General features: G+C 34.6%; 1 protein-coding gene across 4 annotated transcripts in view; it reads left to right on the forward strand.

Moving 5' to 3' along the window:
• LOC145283706 (vitamin D3 receptor-like) overlaps window positions 1-15,655 on the forward strand; it is a 567,378-nt gene that overhangs the window by 515,153 nt on the left and 36,570 nt on the right. For all 4 annotated transcript variants that reach the window (XM_080132731.1, XM_080132733.1, XM_080132732.1 and 1 more), the window contains exon 4: window positions 14,555-14,719. In XM_080132731.1, the coding sequence (XP_079988857.1) occupies window positions 14,555-14,719 (165 nt within the window). The remainder of the gene's footprint in view (window positions 1-14,554; window positions 14,720-15,655) is intronic.

Below are 15,655 nucleotides of genomic sequence, written 5' to 3' on the forward strand. Positions count from 1 at the left end.
TCTAAACGTCGTTTGAATGGTACAGCTGGGATTTTATAAACACCTTTACGAAAATCAAATTTGAATGATAACCCGCTATGGAGTCAGCATTAATTTAACACAATATTCCAAAATATACTACAGGGTGTAGCGATAAAATTGTCGCCATAGAAAAGACGACATGATTCAATTTCCCTTCGATGAAAACCATTTTTTCTGTCGCAAACTATCAACTAATTAGCCAGTTGTGTACAAATCCCAAGAAGCGATAGGAGCCTTCTATCATGTCTGAAAGTTCAACAATGTCAATGAACAAGGTCGGAAATGCACCGTTCTACAATTCATACTGTCTACCGATCCAAGTTATGGCAACAGGACCATTGCCAGCATCCTCAAAATGCAAATCCGGACGGTTCAACGCTTGCGGAGACTGCTCAACGCAGTTTCCAGCCACAGTTATGGACTTTTGTTGTGGTTTCAAGTGAGGGCCACAAAGTCAGCTTGAAAGTCAACACCAAGGTGTACCTGGATGTGCTGAAGAGGTGATCCCCTGGTGCAATCAGGTGGCCGCTGACAGACTCTGACTGCCTTAGCAGGGCTCGGTATTGACCCGCAAGTTTAAAAAGACCAAGGCTTGGCTTCAGAAGGAGGGCTACGACATCGTACTCTTCTCTCATTGGCCTTCTCTTCCACCGAACTGAACACACTGGACTACTTACGTTGAGAATATCACCAACATGACTCCCACAACACCCAAACCAGCCTGATCACCGCCATCTGCCTAGTATTCGCGAACTTCTAACAGCGCTTGTAGAAAAGGCATGCTCCCAGTTCCGGGTCCGTAAGAGGGGGTGCTTGAGGCTGAATAGATATCAGCTCTATTACATAATCAAGTTACCTGAATTCAATTTTTCTTGAAGAAGCAGTTTGTTTACTGCTAATCGTAAAAAAGAATTAGGAATGCCGACGATGCTGCGCAGGTTTTTTTGTGAGCCAGAGTCTGCGCACCTGTTATGAGCCAGCCCTTCAATATTCACCAATAAACTTCATATCGTTGTGAAAGAGGTTAAATAAGGAGCTTTTTCTAACTTCATTAACGACACTGTGTACCTTCATGAATCATAGGGAGATATCTATTTGAGATCACCCAATATACAGGTAGATATAAAATTTGATTGGTATGCTTCTTCATGCTTCGAGGTAATCTCTGTTGAATGCGAGCTTGTAGGCTTGCGTGCGATTCTTCTTTAAAAGATTAAACAAGTAACGACATTTATCTAAATCACGATATAAAAAAGAGATCAAACGGGAAACCGGACGAAACCAGAAATGATGAAAAGGTGGGTAAATATATAAAATGTTAGTCCTTATAATTAGACGAGAAAGAAAAGAAAATCTACAGAAAAACTAAAATAATATCCTCATGTAAACAGACTTTTACTCAGAAAATAATAAAAAATAACAGTAAAATATTTAGTCGCCCGGCCAGAGGCAAAACATTAATTATCTTACTATGTATTTTGAACATATTTTGAACATCTCTCTCCTTCTCTTTCTCTCTCTCTGTCTCTCTCTCTCTATCTATCTATCTCTGTGTGTGTGTGTATATATATATATATATATACATATATATACATACATATATATACATATATATAAATATACATATAAATACATATACATATATATCCATATACATACATATACGTGTACATATATGCACATATATGTATATGTACATATGATGATTGCAACGTCTCTTGTCAGACGAGTGCCACTCCCTCAGACATTTAAAATCCATGAGCCCAAATGCCTGAGGGAGTATCTATACAAATATGATGTTATAGAGTCTTAGCTTTGTACGACAGCTAAGTCTCTCTCTCGATTCAAAATGTTGAGATCCAGGAACAAGCAAGAGCAAGATAGCCAGCAACAAATTAAACTGCAGACCTGCTCAATGCGGGTAATGGTTTTCCGCTTTATGGTTTTTTAAATCAGAGATTTGCTTCTCCTAGAAAGGTTGCCTTCACCACGGCTTACGGGAGCCCTTTCCACCCCAATACACATTCACACACACACAAATATACACGGTGCTAGTTGGCCGTTGACACAGAAAAAGAGTTCATTCGCCTTTTGGAAGGTCTTGTTTTTAATCCTTCAATACATATACATATATATATACACGCACACGAACACACACACGCACGCACACACACACACGCACGCACGCACACACACAAACATATATATCTATATATCTATAAAAGTGAACGTGTGTGTGTGTGTGTGTGTGTGTGTGTCTGTGCGTGTGTCTGTATACATTTCCCTACGCAATAACTCGGTCAATTTTAAGTCTACAGACTCAAAATTTGATGTACAGAGTACCGAAATTTGGGAAAATCTATGTGGTCGGTTTTCGACCAGAAATTTGTCTGTTAAGGGGTAAAAGTTCAACGATTTGTCCTTTGAGAACTCTACCAAACTCCTCCGACAATGTTGGGTCTAAACACTTAACATTTTAGATATAGGTTCCTTGGACATGGATCTAACTTAATAACTTGATTTGACCCCAAATCAATAAATTTTAAGGAGTCATAATAGGCGTCAAAGTTAAAAAAAATTGACCGTTTTTTGGGGTTTCTTTTTGCTCAGCATACACATCCAAACACCCGGGCAACGCCGTCCATCCATGCTAGTATATATATATATATATATATATATATATATATATATATATATCGAGAGAGAGAGAGAGAGAGAGAGAGAGAGAAAGAGAGATAGATAGATAGATAGATAGATAGATCGATATGCACTGATGATTCCCAAAGGATGAAACACTAGTGTATCTAGGTATTTAATAATTATTATAGTAAATAATTATGTCAGCCCCTTTAAGATACTCGTTTCGTATCGTTGAGCACTTTCAGTTGAATTAAAGTCGGTCCATTACACTGTTATATGCAGATCATCATATAATGATAAGATCACTCTGCCAGACGTTAAAAAGCATTGAAAAAATAAATGTTTAAAATTCAACAGCATTTCTCACGATTAACGGTAGCCGAATGGATTAGATCCTTACTAAGAGCCAGCAATGGATTCTGTCACCGGGTTCGAACCTATCGACTGTTAATCGTGACACCCTGCACTGATAATTCCCGGAAGGGTGAAACAATAGTGCCTCTAGGTATTTAATGATTATGTTAGTAAACAATTATCTATATATCTATAAAAGTGAACGTGTCTGTGTGTGTATGTGTACATTTGCCTACGCAATAACTCTGCCAATATTTAGTCTACAGACTCGAAGTTTGATATAAAGGGTACTTAGATTTGGGAAAATCAATGTGATCGATTTCCGGCAAGAAATTTGGCTGGTAATGGGTCAAAGTTCAAAGATTTGACCTTTGAGAACTCTACCAAACTCCTCCGACAAATTTGGGTCTAAACACTTGAAATATTTTATATAGGTTCCTTGGACATGGATCTAACTTAATAACTTGATTTGAGCCTCAAACTCTAAATGTTAAGGGCCCATAATAGGGGTCAAACATAAAAAATTGACAACTGCGGTTTCTACCAAATTACAAAGACAATCATTTGAAATTGAAAAAGGATATTCAGAGATAGGCCAAGCTTTGAGTAAAAAAAATTTCGTTACCAATATATAAATTTATGTATGTATGTTTGCAAGTCTGCCTAAAACTTTTGACAGAGGAGACGGATTTTACAAAACAGTATCGTTTTGAATTCGATCTTTCAGACGATAGTTATCGAAAACTTGGCTAAACACATTAATATCTTCATCTAAGCACTTTTCTACAGAGGGGATCCAGTTTTCGCCGATATTTTTTAAAGTCATCCCCTCCTTTCGATTGTCTAGTCTTAATTTAAACTTAAGTCACTTCTGGTTTGGCGGTGGTCGTAACAGTTTTTTTCTCGTTCTTTTCCCCCTTCGCGGTACGGGTTCGAGCCTGCCTTCCTACTACAACTTCTTTTTTTTTTTTTTGCTCAACAGACACACAGACACATCCAAACACTCGGGCAACACCAAGCCGAAATGCTAGTATATATATATATATATATATATATATATATATATATATATATATATATATATATATATATTTTATATGAGATTGTAAAATAATAGAATTATAATGAATGCAAATTTAACCTATCACAGACTTAACACCTTCATAATCAGTCTTCATATCTATATATCTATAAAACTGAAATTGTCTGTCTGTTTTTCTGTGCGCGCGCATGTGTGTGTGCGTGTGTGTATGTGTGTGTGTGCCTTTGTACATTTCGCGACACAATAACTCTGTCTTCAGACCCGAAATTTGATATACAGGGTATGGAGATTTGGGAAAATCTTTGTAATCGGTTTTCGGCTAGAAATTAGGCTGTTAAGGTTTCAAAGTTCAACGATTTGACCTTTGAGAACTCTACCAAACTTCGCTGCCAATTTTGCGTTTAAACACTTGACATTTTTGATAGGTTCCTAGGGCATGGATATAAGTTAATAACTTGATTTGATTCCAAAACAATAAATCATAACGGCTTATAATAAGGGTCAAATTTGTAAAAAAATAATTGACCTCTGCGGTCTCTACCAAATTACTCAGAAAATTTCTGGTCTAAACATTTGAAATTTGACATAAAGAGTATTCAGAGATAGGGCAAGCTTTTTAATCGGTTTGGGTCGAAAATTTGAGCTACAAATATATAAATGCATGTATGTATGTTTGCATGTCTGCCTAAAACTTTCCACAGAGGCGACAGATTTTCACAAGATCAGTATCGTTTGTGAACTCGATCCTTCAGACGACAAACACCGAAAAATTAGCTAAAAACATTAATTTCTTCACCTTGAAGTGCACATTTTTCTAGAGGGAGTGATCGCTTTGTTCACTGATCTATTCGAAAGTCATCCCCTCTTTTCGATTGTCAAGGCTTTATTAAAACCTACGTCACTTCCGGTTTGGTGGTGGTTGTAACAGTAAAGACGTCACGTTTTTCCCGTTCTTTCCTACTTCGTGGTACAGGTTCGAGCCTGGATTCCTACTACCAATTTTTTTTTTGTTTCCAGTGAAACAAAATGTGACACAAGGTCGGTTTAATGAGGGAGATACCCCCCTCCCTCAAAAGCGGCATTCTGCAAAATTGAAATTGTTTCCCCTTCCATTGACTAAGGACAATCAATTCGAATGGCGTATCCAAGCAGACACCACACTTCAGCCACAATTCCAGTACGAGAACGGATATCGATGACGGATGGGGACATAAATTGATCGTACTATTTAATGCTACCATGACAAATCTCATTTTCTCCCATAAAAAAATGATCATTGCAATTTCCAATTGTTATGGATGATACTTGAAACTCCGATTAAAATTCATATTTAACATAAAATGAAATAAATACAAAAAAATGCATTGTCAAGGCTGCTGCAAAGAAGGTAAGCTCCTACTATCGCTCATGAAAAATACTCACACAGTATTCTAAAGCTCTACAAAAAATCACACATGCATAAAATATTGTCGCCACATTTAGAAATCAACAACTAGTCTATCTCTATTTAACAGCGAGCAAAAACAAATGTCCAATATAATAAGTTCCGCATTGTCAACCAGTCTCCAATTCCTGTCTCATCGCCACAATGTTTTATCCTAATGATTGTTTTAAAGTAATTCATTGGAATGCACTGCAATGAACTGGTATCATTGCTGCCTACCCAAGAACAAACTGCGAAATGCTGAAGAGCCTACCTTTCTGATTTTTTTCCCCGAACTGCTAAACTATAAAAATTATTTTGCGTATCCCAAATTAAATTACCCCAATTAAATAAAAAAAAAAATGTAAGGTAAATAAAAATTTACACATATCAAAACATACAAAAAATGGTTAAGTCAAACAGTTACACATTTTATCCAGTATGAAAATATAAATCAGTTAAATAAGTTAATTCGAAACAAAATAGAAAGATATAGTTAATGAATACGTACAGATTTAATAAAGTAAAAAAAAAAAATAAAGATTAGTTTTTTTACAGGTTACGAATCCTGAATTATAAATGAATAAAAAACACTGAAAAGAGTTGGAAATTTTAAAACGGAACAGAATAAATGATAAAATTCAGTAAGTATAGAGTAACCATTTTCAACCACTTTTCCATCATTGTTGCCTCGATTCTATTTATCCATTTACCCCCAACTCCCATAGAAAAAAATATATATAGCCATCATAACGCGATAGAAAAAAAATAAAGATTTAAAAGAAGTTTTTATTGATTAGGATTTTGTACAAAAAAAAATAGTTACTATATTTGTATTAGGTTGGTGCAAAAATATTGTCGTTTTCTGACGTTCAACTTCAACAGAGCATAATTCCTTTCATAATAAACTTTAATAATCGAAATAAGGACCATTAGAATCGACACATTTTTGCCAACGAGAAACGAGTTCATTTATCCCATAAGCACAGAAATCCGGAGTTCTGAAAGTGATGAAGTCATTGAAGGCTGATTCGGCATCATCTCGGCGTTTGAACATTTTTTACGTAGGAAGTTATTGAGATGCTTAAAAAAGTGATACTTTGTGGGCGTGAGGTTCAGTGAATATGGCGGATGAGGCAGATTCTCTTAGATCAATTCGTTCAGCTTCTGCAGGGTTAGGTGAGCAACATGCAGGCGAGTGTTTTCATGGAGGAGAATTGGTCCCTTCATATTGATAAGGCTCGGGCATATACGTTGGAGCTTCTGATGCATTTTCGTCAATACTTCTCTGCCGTAATCGCTTCGCCCGGATTCAAGAAGATGTGATGGATGAGACCGGCTGCAAACCACTAAACAGTCATCATAACCTTTTTACAGTCATCATAACCTTTTTAAGGTGCAATTTCAGTTCCGGTTTACCACCAGGCCGAAATGCCGCCGGTTGTCGTAGAGTATCCACTTCTCATCACATGTCACCATTCGCTCGAGAAATGAGTCGTTTATTTGATCAGAAAGAGCGTAGAAGACACCTCAAAATGAGGATTTTTAAAAATCATTGTTCAGTTCATGCAGCACCCATTTATCCAACTTTCTGACTACCATATTTGCGTTAAATGCCGAACAACTGTTTTTAACCGCAGTCGGCCGGCTGCGACCGTCTTCAGCTTCCGAAGCTCTCGTCACAATTGTGAAATTGTTTGAACCACCGGTGTGCCACCCGTTCGTTAGCGGTTCCTTGGCCAAACACATCATTGATATCACGAGTTACTTCGGCAACTTTTCGGCCTAGTTTGAACTGGAACAAGAAAATGATGCGGATATGAATTTCGTCTATGCTGTCTAAAAACCTGTAAAAGATAAAGTTATTAAGAACGGTAACGAGTAACACGATTTGATAGAACGAAAAACGCGCTTCAAAATGATATATAACATTTTATATATATATATATATATATATATATATCAATGAATTAATTCAGAAATCATATATAAAAGAAACATATGTGAGAAATCGATATTGTTGTTGCAACAACTTAATATCAGAAAAATAGAGAATACCCAAAATTTATTATAAATAGAAAATGATGTACTTAATTAGTATTACAAAAATAATGAACAACAACACAAGCAACACTATCGGTATTGTCTGTTGATGTAGTTCATTGACAACAGAATATTTTTTCATTGTTTTGACTCTCGAGTATATATCCGACAGTGATTCAACAGAGAACCGCATCACTCTATATAAAAGCATATAAGATATCAACGAATACACACTTGAGAGTCAAAACAATATAAAGAATATGCTGTTGTCATATTCCTACTCATTGTCCATCTCTGTTGGGAACATGCTTTAAAAAAACATGACACAATCTGCAAAGACATAATTATTTTTCAATTATTAGGTACTTCAATTATTAAACCCCGACTGCATATTTTATTTTACGCCCCAGGGGTATATTTACCCCTAGTTAAGCACTTAACAATTGACATAATAATTACATTTCTAATTTTGGCTACAAAACAGGTGCTGTAAAAACTGTGCTACTAACGTACTTAAAAAAAAATCAACATGGTCAACATTTTGAAATGTAATATATATATAGAATATATATATATATATATATAATACATATGTATATATACATATATATATATATATATATATATATATATATATATATATATATATAGCAAGTAAGTATGTAAGTAAATGCATATAGTAAAATATAAGTAAATATACATACAGGATACGAATGTGTAGGTAGATTGATATATTTGATAGAGGCGAATATTTAAAGACTAAAACTCAATAATAAAATCTATAGTAGCATCCGTCTCTAGAAGAATTTCTGCTCTTTCTGCTGATAAAAAAAAACTTATAATCAAAATGCTACTTTCTTCAATAATGCCTCAAGGAACTCAGGACACAAGGAAAATATTAAATACAACCATTATGCTCCTCCTGCTGGCTGCCTTAAATCTGTAATCACACACAATATGACTCGCAAGAAACCAGTTCAAATAACAAGATCTGCCGCTATCAATAGCAATGAACCAGTCTACATTTATAATCCAAACCAAGATACTAATCGTAATACCTCTAACCCACCCAGTCGCATCAGGAGAAAGACAATATTTGGTTTAATCCTCCATTTAGCCTAAATGTCAAAAGTAAAATACCTAAGAAATTCTTCAACATTGTACAAAACTCTTTTAAATACCCAAACAGATATAGTTCTATTTTTAATAAAAACTCAATCAGGATTTATTATTTAACAATGCCTAATTTAGCACAAAGAATCTTAACATCTAATAACAGAAAAATTAAATCAGCACCAAAAATCCTTTTCCCAATTAAACCCAAAACTAACTGTAATTGTAATAACAAACATCTTGCCCCACTCAATAATGATTGCATCTATGAAAATGTTATATATTCATGCACAATTACTGAGCTCCTACGCAATCCTCCCATAACAGACACTAATATTTCGTCTTCAAGTTATCCTTCTTCCCATCCTCAATCTGATATAGTTACTAATCCAATATACCACTCGAGCAGCCCCTTCGTCTAAAATCATACAACTAGCAATAATAATAATAATAATAATAATAATAATAATAATAATAATAATAATAATAATAATAATAATAATAATGATAAAATAATAATATTAATGAGAAAAATGATAGTTCTCCAAACAGCCATCCTAATACTAACAACACTCATCATACCCTCCAAAACAGCCGCCGTACTATCATTGTCACACCGTTTGTTGAACAAAATCCAAACTATTTAACCAATACAAATCAGTAAATTAATATTAATATCAGACCTCGAGTTTTAATAAAGTACATGCATATATCGGCGCTACTTCAACATTAATTAATAAAAGAATATCAAGCAACATTTCTTTTAAACAACGATAATTCTAATAATAACTAAGGAACTTCTCTAACCACTTTAATTAAAAAAACTTAACTCTAATAATACCCCATTCTCAATCAAATGGAATATCATAAAAAAGTTAAGTCTTATACTTTAGGCTCTAAGTCATGTCGCCTATGCATAACCGAAGCTATAACTATAATTACTTCGTATCAAGGTAACATTATAATAAATTATAAAAACGAACTGATATTTTTCTGTAAACATAAGTCCAAATTTTATTATAGTAATTTGTAAATTACATAGCTACTACTTTAACCTTTCACATATATATAATTTTTCTTTAATATTATCGTTTTTTTTCTACATACTTTCTTAATACTTTATAACTTAATAATCATTTATTTTAATTCTTTATTTCTTCTTTGCTTGGCCAGTTTTTTATCTGAAATTTCCGTTTTAGTCTTTAAATATTCCTATCTATCAAATATATCCATCTACCTACACATTCCTATCCTATCCTATATATATATATATATATATATATATATATATATATATATATATATATATATATATATATATATATATATATATATATATGGGGTGTAACAGATCTGGTAAAAGGGGGAAAAGGTAAAACAAGAAACAAATATAAACAAAAAGGTATTATTCTGCATAAAGTTCTTATTTATGGCGAAATATTAAATAAAATCATGATTATATTAACGTATTTTTCTATATTTCTATATCTGTTAGTTGTACATTCTGCCGGATGTTTTTTTTTCACTCTACCAGGTCTGTGTCACCATCTCTCCAAATTACACTCCTCACTATAACCGAAATTGCGCGACCTGCATGAGGTTTTATTCGCTCTTTGTCCTATTTTTTGAATTGTACAATCACTCTGCTTACAGTAAAAGAGGTATTGGAAGATTTCCTGCTATATTGCGTTGACTTAGATCACTTTCATGTTCACCCACGATTCGTCCTCGGGGAAATTCTGATATCTCTGATGCTCTTTTGGTACGTAGTTAGGCCCAATTTTAATGAATATTTCGAGATTATTTCACTATTCTTATCCGTAAATTTTAAGAAGCATAAATAAATTTAGGAAAAAAACATTTATCTTAGTGTTAATTCTTTTCTGTCATGTCTCTCTCTTTCTCTCTCTCTTTCTCTCTCTCTCTCTCTCTCTCTCTCTATATATATATATATATATATATATATATATATATATATATATATTCTTCATATTCCCTCTGCTTCACTTTTTTTTGTTATTAAGTGAGATCTTTGACTTACTTGTTCTTTCATCAAATACTTTTGCATGCAAAATCCGATCTTGCATTTTGCTAATTCCTACCCTCTGATGAGAAGGAAATTATTTCTTCGAAACTCCGCGGATTAAGAATATCTTTTCAGATAATATATGTTTTTAACTCATTTCAAAGTGTCTTTTAACATGTTTTATTAACTGTTTTCGCGTATATATATATATATATATATATATATATATATATATATATATATATATATATATATATATATATATATATCGTAAGCTCTTACTGAATCATATATCGACATATGCAGCCAAATGATTGTATACTTGTGCTTTTTCTAAATATTGATACAAAGTGCAATCGATCCCTGCATTGATAAGAAGATGGACTAGGGGTGCATGGTTCGACGATCGATGAGAAGGGCCGATCAGTAGGAATATAGCAAAGTAGACAGTCCGTCGGGGTCCAAAAGAGAAAGAGTATAAGAGATGATGTTTATTAATAGATAACACAAGCAACCGAGCCTAATTTTTTATTAAAACACTCGTCTCAGATTCATGATACTGTTCGTGCTCATCGATTGTTTTTGCTTCAGAAAACTGTGGAGGCTTGGATGAATAGAATGGAGTTGTTTTCCGCGAATCTGAAACTAAACAGAAGCACGCATTGATACACACAAAATACCATTTTATATTATAATTGCTTTAAAGTACTGGTCATTCATAGAAATCATTTCAGATACAATATTATCTACCCAACAAAACACGCCTTTCTTTTTAATTTATGTATAATTGTGCTTGTTACTTTCTTAGTTAGTCAGTATATTCCGCTTTGAAAAGAGATAAAATAAAGGCATCACCTATAAAGACCCAAAGCCATTCGAGCCTAAATGTTTATTTGAATTGTCCGTAAGATTATGAACAATACAAAGGAATGATTGGACATGAGGAGCGGCAAAGGATACATTTAAGTATTTCAGAGAACCGCTCGATAAGTATTTTTTTACATTGGATTTGTTATAATCAACAGGCAAGCAGTAATGCAATATTTGCTTTTCTTTTACAGCGGCGTCATCACCTATCAAGGCTCGAAGGCCATTCGAGGATATAAGTAAATGAATGTGAGGTTGCATTGTAGTAATTGTTAATGGTGGATATTTAGTAGAATTTGATTATTTTAGGGGACAACTCAACAAGAACTTGTTTACATTAGACTTGAAGCCTACTATGTTATAGTCAGGCGCTTGTCAGGAGAACAGGGTTCCACCAGCGGGCATTTCACATGAAATCTGGCTTAGATTTTGGCACAAATAGAGACAGGGCGGATTTTTGATGGTGGTTATCGCTAGTCCAGTGTTTTTTGTGAAAATTTAGAAAGGGGGGGGGCATAGATTTGAGCTCAGATGAACACTTGCCATAGATATAACGATAGAATAGAGACAAAATCAATTCTGCGGGATAGAGTTTGCAGGAAAGAGAAAAAAGGGCTTCATCTACCAGATATCGAAGCCCGTTTTGGAATTCTATCAAGAGAGGATACGGCGCATCGAGATGCTCCTATCCAGATGTGGCAACAGTACGCCATTTTAAGAAATACTTGGTTCTAATACATATGGTAGATTGCAACAACAGCGAGCTATCTACTAGAGCGGTAGAATAAACCAATCATAATCTGTTCCAAAGATAGAACACTCTGTAAAATAAACTCTGTTGATGGATGTTTTCGTTGGTTAAAAGTAAACAGAGAAAGTGTAATTATATTTGGATAGCGGTTGTGAAACGATTATATGTTATGAATGGATTTACAGGGGAACAATAAACTCAATTATCTTATTAATGGTCTAGAAATTATGAATGGAATAGCCAAGAGTTTACAACTTGTGAGGAAATAATTATCGGGATTGAACTGCAGAATAGCAGTCTCATCGTAATAAGTATCACAGACGAAAAGTGTATTGAAACACATGCTGGATGAAAATTTTGCTGATACTAGGAGCAAAAAATCATAAATGAAAATTCCTTGCATTTATTTAAGAAACCCCGTTCTTATCAGTTAACTTTTCATTTTTTATCTTAATAAATTCGGCAATAATAATTAGTGATGAAATAAGCCATTTTCATTAATATTTCTTTTAAAACGGCAAAATATTCGGCCAAATTATTGATCTACTATTGAAACCTTACTGCTCTAACAAAGACTGCCAAGTAATAGTTTTTTTTTAAAATAGTGTACTACGGGAGGGGCCAAAGGAAGGTTGACAACATTCTAAGTAAAAGTTATTTTGTACAAAGAACTGGATTCGAACTTGGGAAAGTTCCTCTTTGCTTTTCGTTTACTCCATGACCATTGTCCCCCCCCTCTTTCCAAGATCTGACAACAGTACCTCATCTAAGGAAGCATCTAACCTTCCCTACGTAAACGTACATACGACACAATCACATTCGCACACCGGTTCCCGCCAGATCACCGAAGTTAAGAAACGATGAGCTTGGTCAGTCACATACGGGTGACTACTTGGGAAGGTTAGGCGCTGTATGTACTGCGCCGAGTCATAAAAAAATTCGAGGTTGGTATCACTGGGAGAGATGCACCCCCAGTCTTAGTTAAGACATGTATCTAGGAGAAGGTAACTCTGATGACGGCAGCAGGCACGTTGGTAGTCCATGGAGGAGGATGAATCTGTAGAAGATGAACGGTTCTATGGTATTAAGCGTTATGTTATTCGAATGAAGCTATGCGGATGATCTAAGGACAACGGATAGGTGCAAACAGGCGAGTCAGATGCCACTGTGCCGGGAAAGGTAAATGCAACCTACTTCATGTATTCTGCCAAGTTCAAATAAGGTTATATCTCCAGAGGAATCGGACGAACAATGGACCGAAGCCTATAGATAACACTACCAATGATTTCATCTACAACATGAACATGTAATTATACGAGAAGAAGAAGAAGAAGAAGAAGAAGAAGACGTATCATGTTCCCCAATTCATAATTCTTTTAGTCACTCGAGGAAGTTTTCAAGTAGCATTTTCGACCTTGAACAAAACCCTATGAGTGACCTTATATCTATTTATCATTATTTCTTTTTCACTCTCTCTCTCCCCCTCTCTCTTTCTCTTTTATCCATCTATTTGTTTTCCTCCCATTTCTTTCTGTTATCAATATTAACTAGCAGAACCCGTAGAAATTTCCCGGTTGTTTAAAATTTTTAAAACAAATTATAAATAAAACGAATAAAAAAATGAAATAAAACAAATAAGGAAGAATTTGAAACTATTTCTTCGAAAATTGTTATGTAATCTTTTAAAGCTAAAAGAATATATTTAAAAATAAAGATTTTTCTATTTCAACACATAACCTATTATTGTTTTTTGTTTTTTCTTTCTGAATATTTTTTTAAAAATAAATTATAAAAGGAACTGATGTTAATTTACTGGCGCATCTTTTTTTTTAATTAAAAAAAAACCTATAAAACAAAACCTCCTCTTAACACGACATTTTAATCATAAAATAAAAGCGCAAATTTGAACCCGTAAACAGACAGCCATGTTTTTACTTAAAATTTATGGAGATGAAATGGTTTTAATAATTTTAACTGAAAAATAGCGACTACAAATTAGAAGGTAATTCATTTCTCATTAATTAATGTTTGCGATGATAAGGTGTTATTTTTTGTGACACTGAGTGTACGGACAATAAATTAATATTTAGAATTTGTGCTGTTTTTCTCTTAATGGCTATTTTCGTAAACGCAATGATTTAGTGTCAGCTTGTCGACTTCATTAACCGTACCAATAAGCGCTACTCCAAGTGATAAGCTAAACACTGGTTTAACGTTAATTAATTTACTTCCTGTTTGAATTTAATTTGTTTTCATATTTTTTCGCATGTTCAGAACGACAGACACGTTAAAAAGGAGCAGAAGAGGCGACCGAAACCAAAGGATGGAACCAAGCTGATCTGCCGTGTTTGTAATGATGTTGCCCTCGGCTATAACTTCGATGCCATCACCTGCGAATCCTGCAAAGCTTTCTTCAGGAGAAACGCCCTCAAGAAGAAGGTCAGTACGTTTCTTAGAAAAAAAATATAGTGAATTGCGAGACAACTGAAGCTCTAATTGTGGAGTACACGTTTTAGTAGATAGCACATGTTTTAAATCAACATAACCCAACAATAAATACGAATTGAACATCCATAGGCTCTAACTATCCAAGTAAGAACTCAGTTTACAACAAATGAAAATATAAATGACTTTGTTAAATTCTATTGTGCTTTAATCTAAGTGGCGCATACGGTCTTTCATACGATAGTTAAGGGTAATTAATTCGAAAATGAGTTGCAACAGATAAAGGTTATCGAAGAAGAACTGTATGGTTATACTATATATTGGGACACAATCACGTTGGCGCACTAGTTCTCACCAGATTAGCGAAGTTAAGCAACGATGAGCCTGGCTAGTACCAGATGGGTGACCATTTAGAAACGCTAGGCGCTGTATGTACCGTGCAAAATCATAAAACAAATCCAGGTTGATATCTGGGGGCGAGTTCAATTTACTGGGGAAGATGCACCATAGAATAAACTCCCCTGGCAGGCACTCCACGTAATCGGTAACCTGCGGTACCGGCAACCTGCTGCAAGATGCCTCCTGAACATGTTCGTCGCAGCGACTGGTGACACCCGAAGTGTGCGCTACACGAAGTTGCGCCCCGTGAATCACCTAAAACACTTTATAGCTGGGACTGGCTCAACCCAAATGACCCAAACTTCTACTCGTATCCGAGTTCTGCCAACGACGATGGTGATATATTGGGATAATGGTGTCTTAGTGTCTAAAACATTGAATTAAAATGTGGGCTATGAAAAGTTAGAATTAAATTCGTTTCATGAAAACACTTTCGTTAAACCCATATATGGCAATGTATTTAACTTCATTGAAAACAGGTAAATAAAATAAGATCGATGGCTCAGTGGTTAACAACACAGATTGAGCACG

The sequence above is a fragment of the Euprymna scolopes genome, chromosome 8, assembly GCF_053919585.1.
Source record: "Euprymna scolopes isolate OS-2025 chromosome 8, ASM5391958v1, whole genome shotgun sequence".
Taxonomy (NCBI): Eukaryota; Metazoa; Mollusca; class Cephalopoda; order Sepiida; family Sepiolidae; genus Euprymna; species Euprymna scolopes.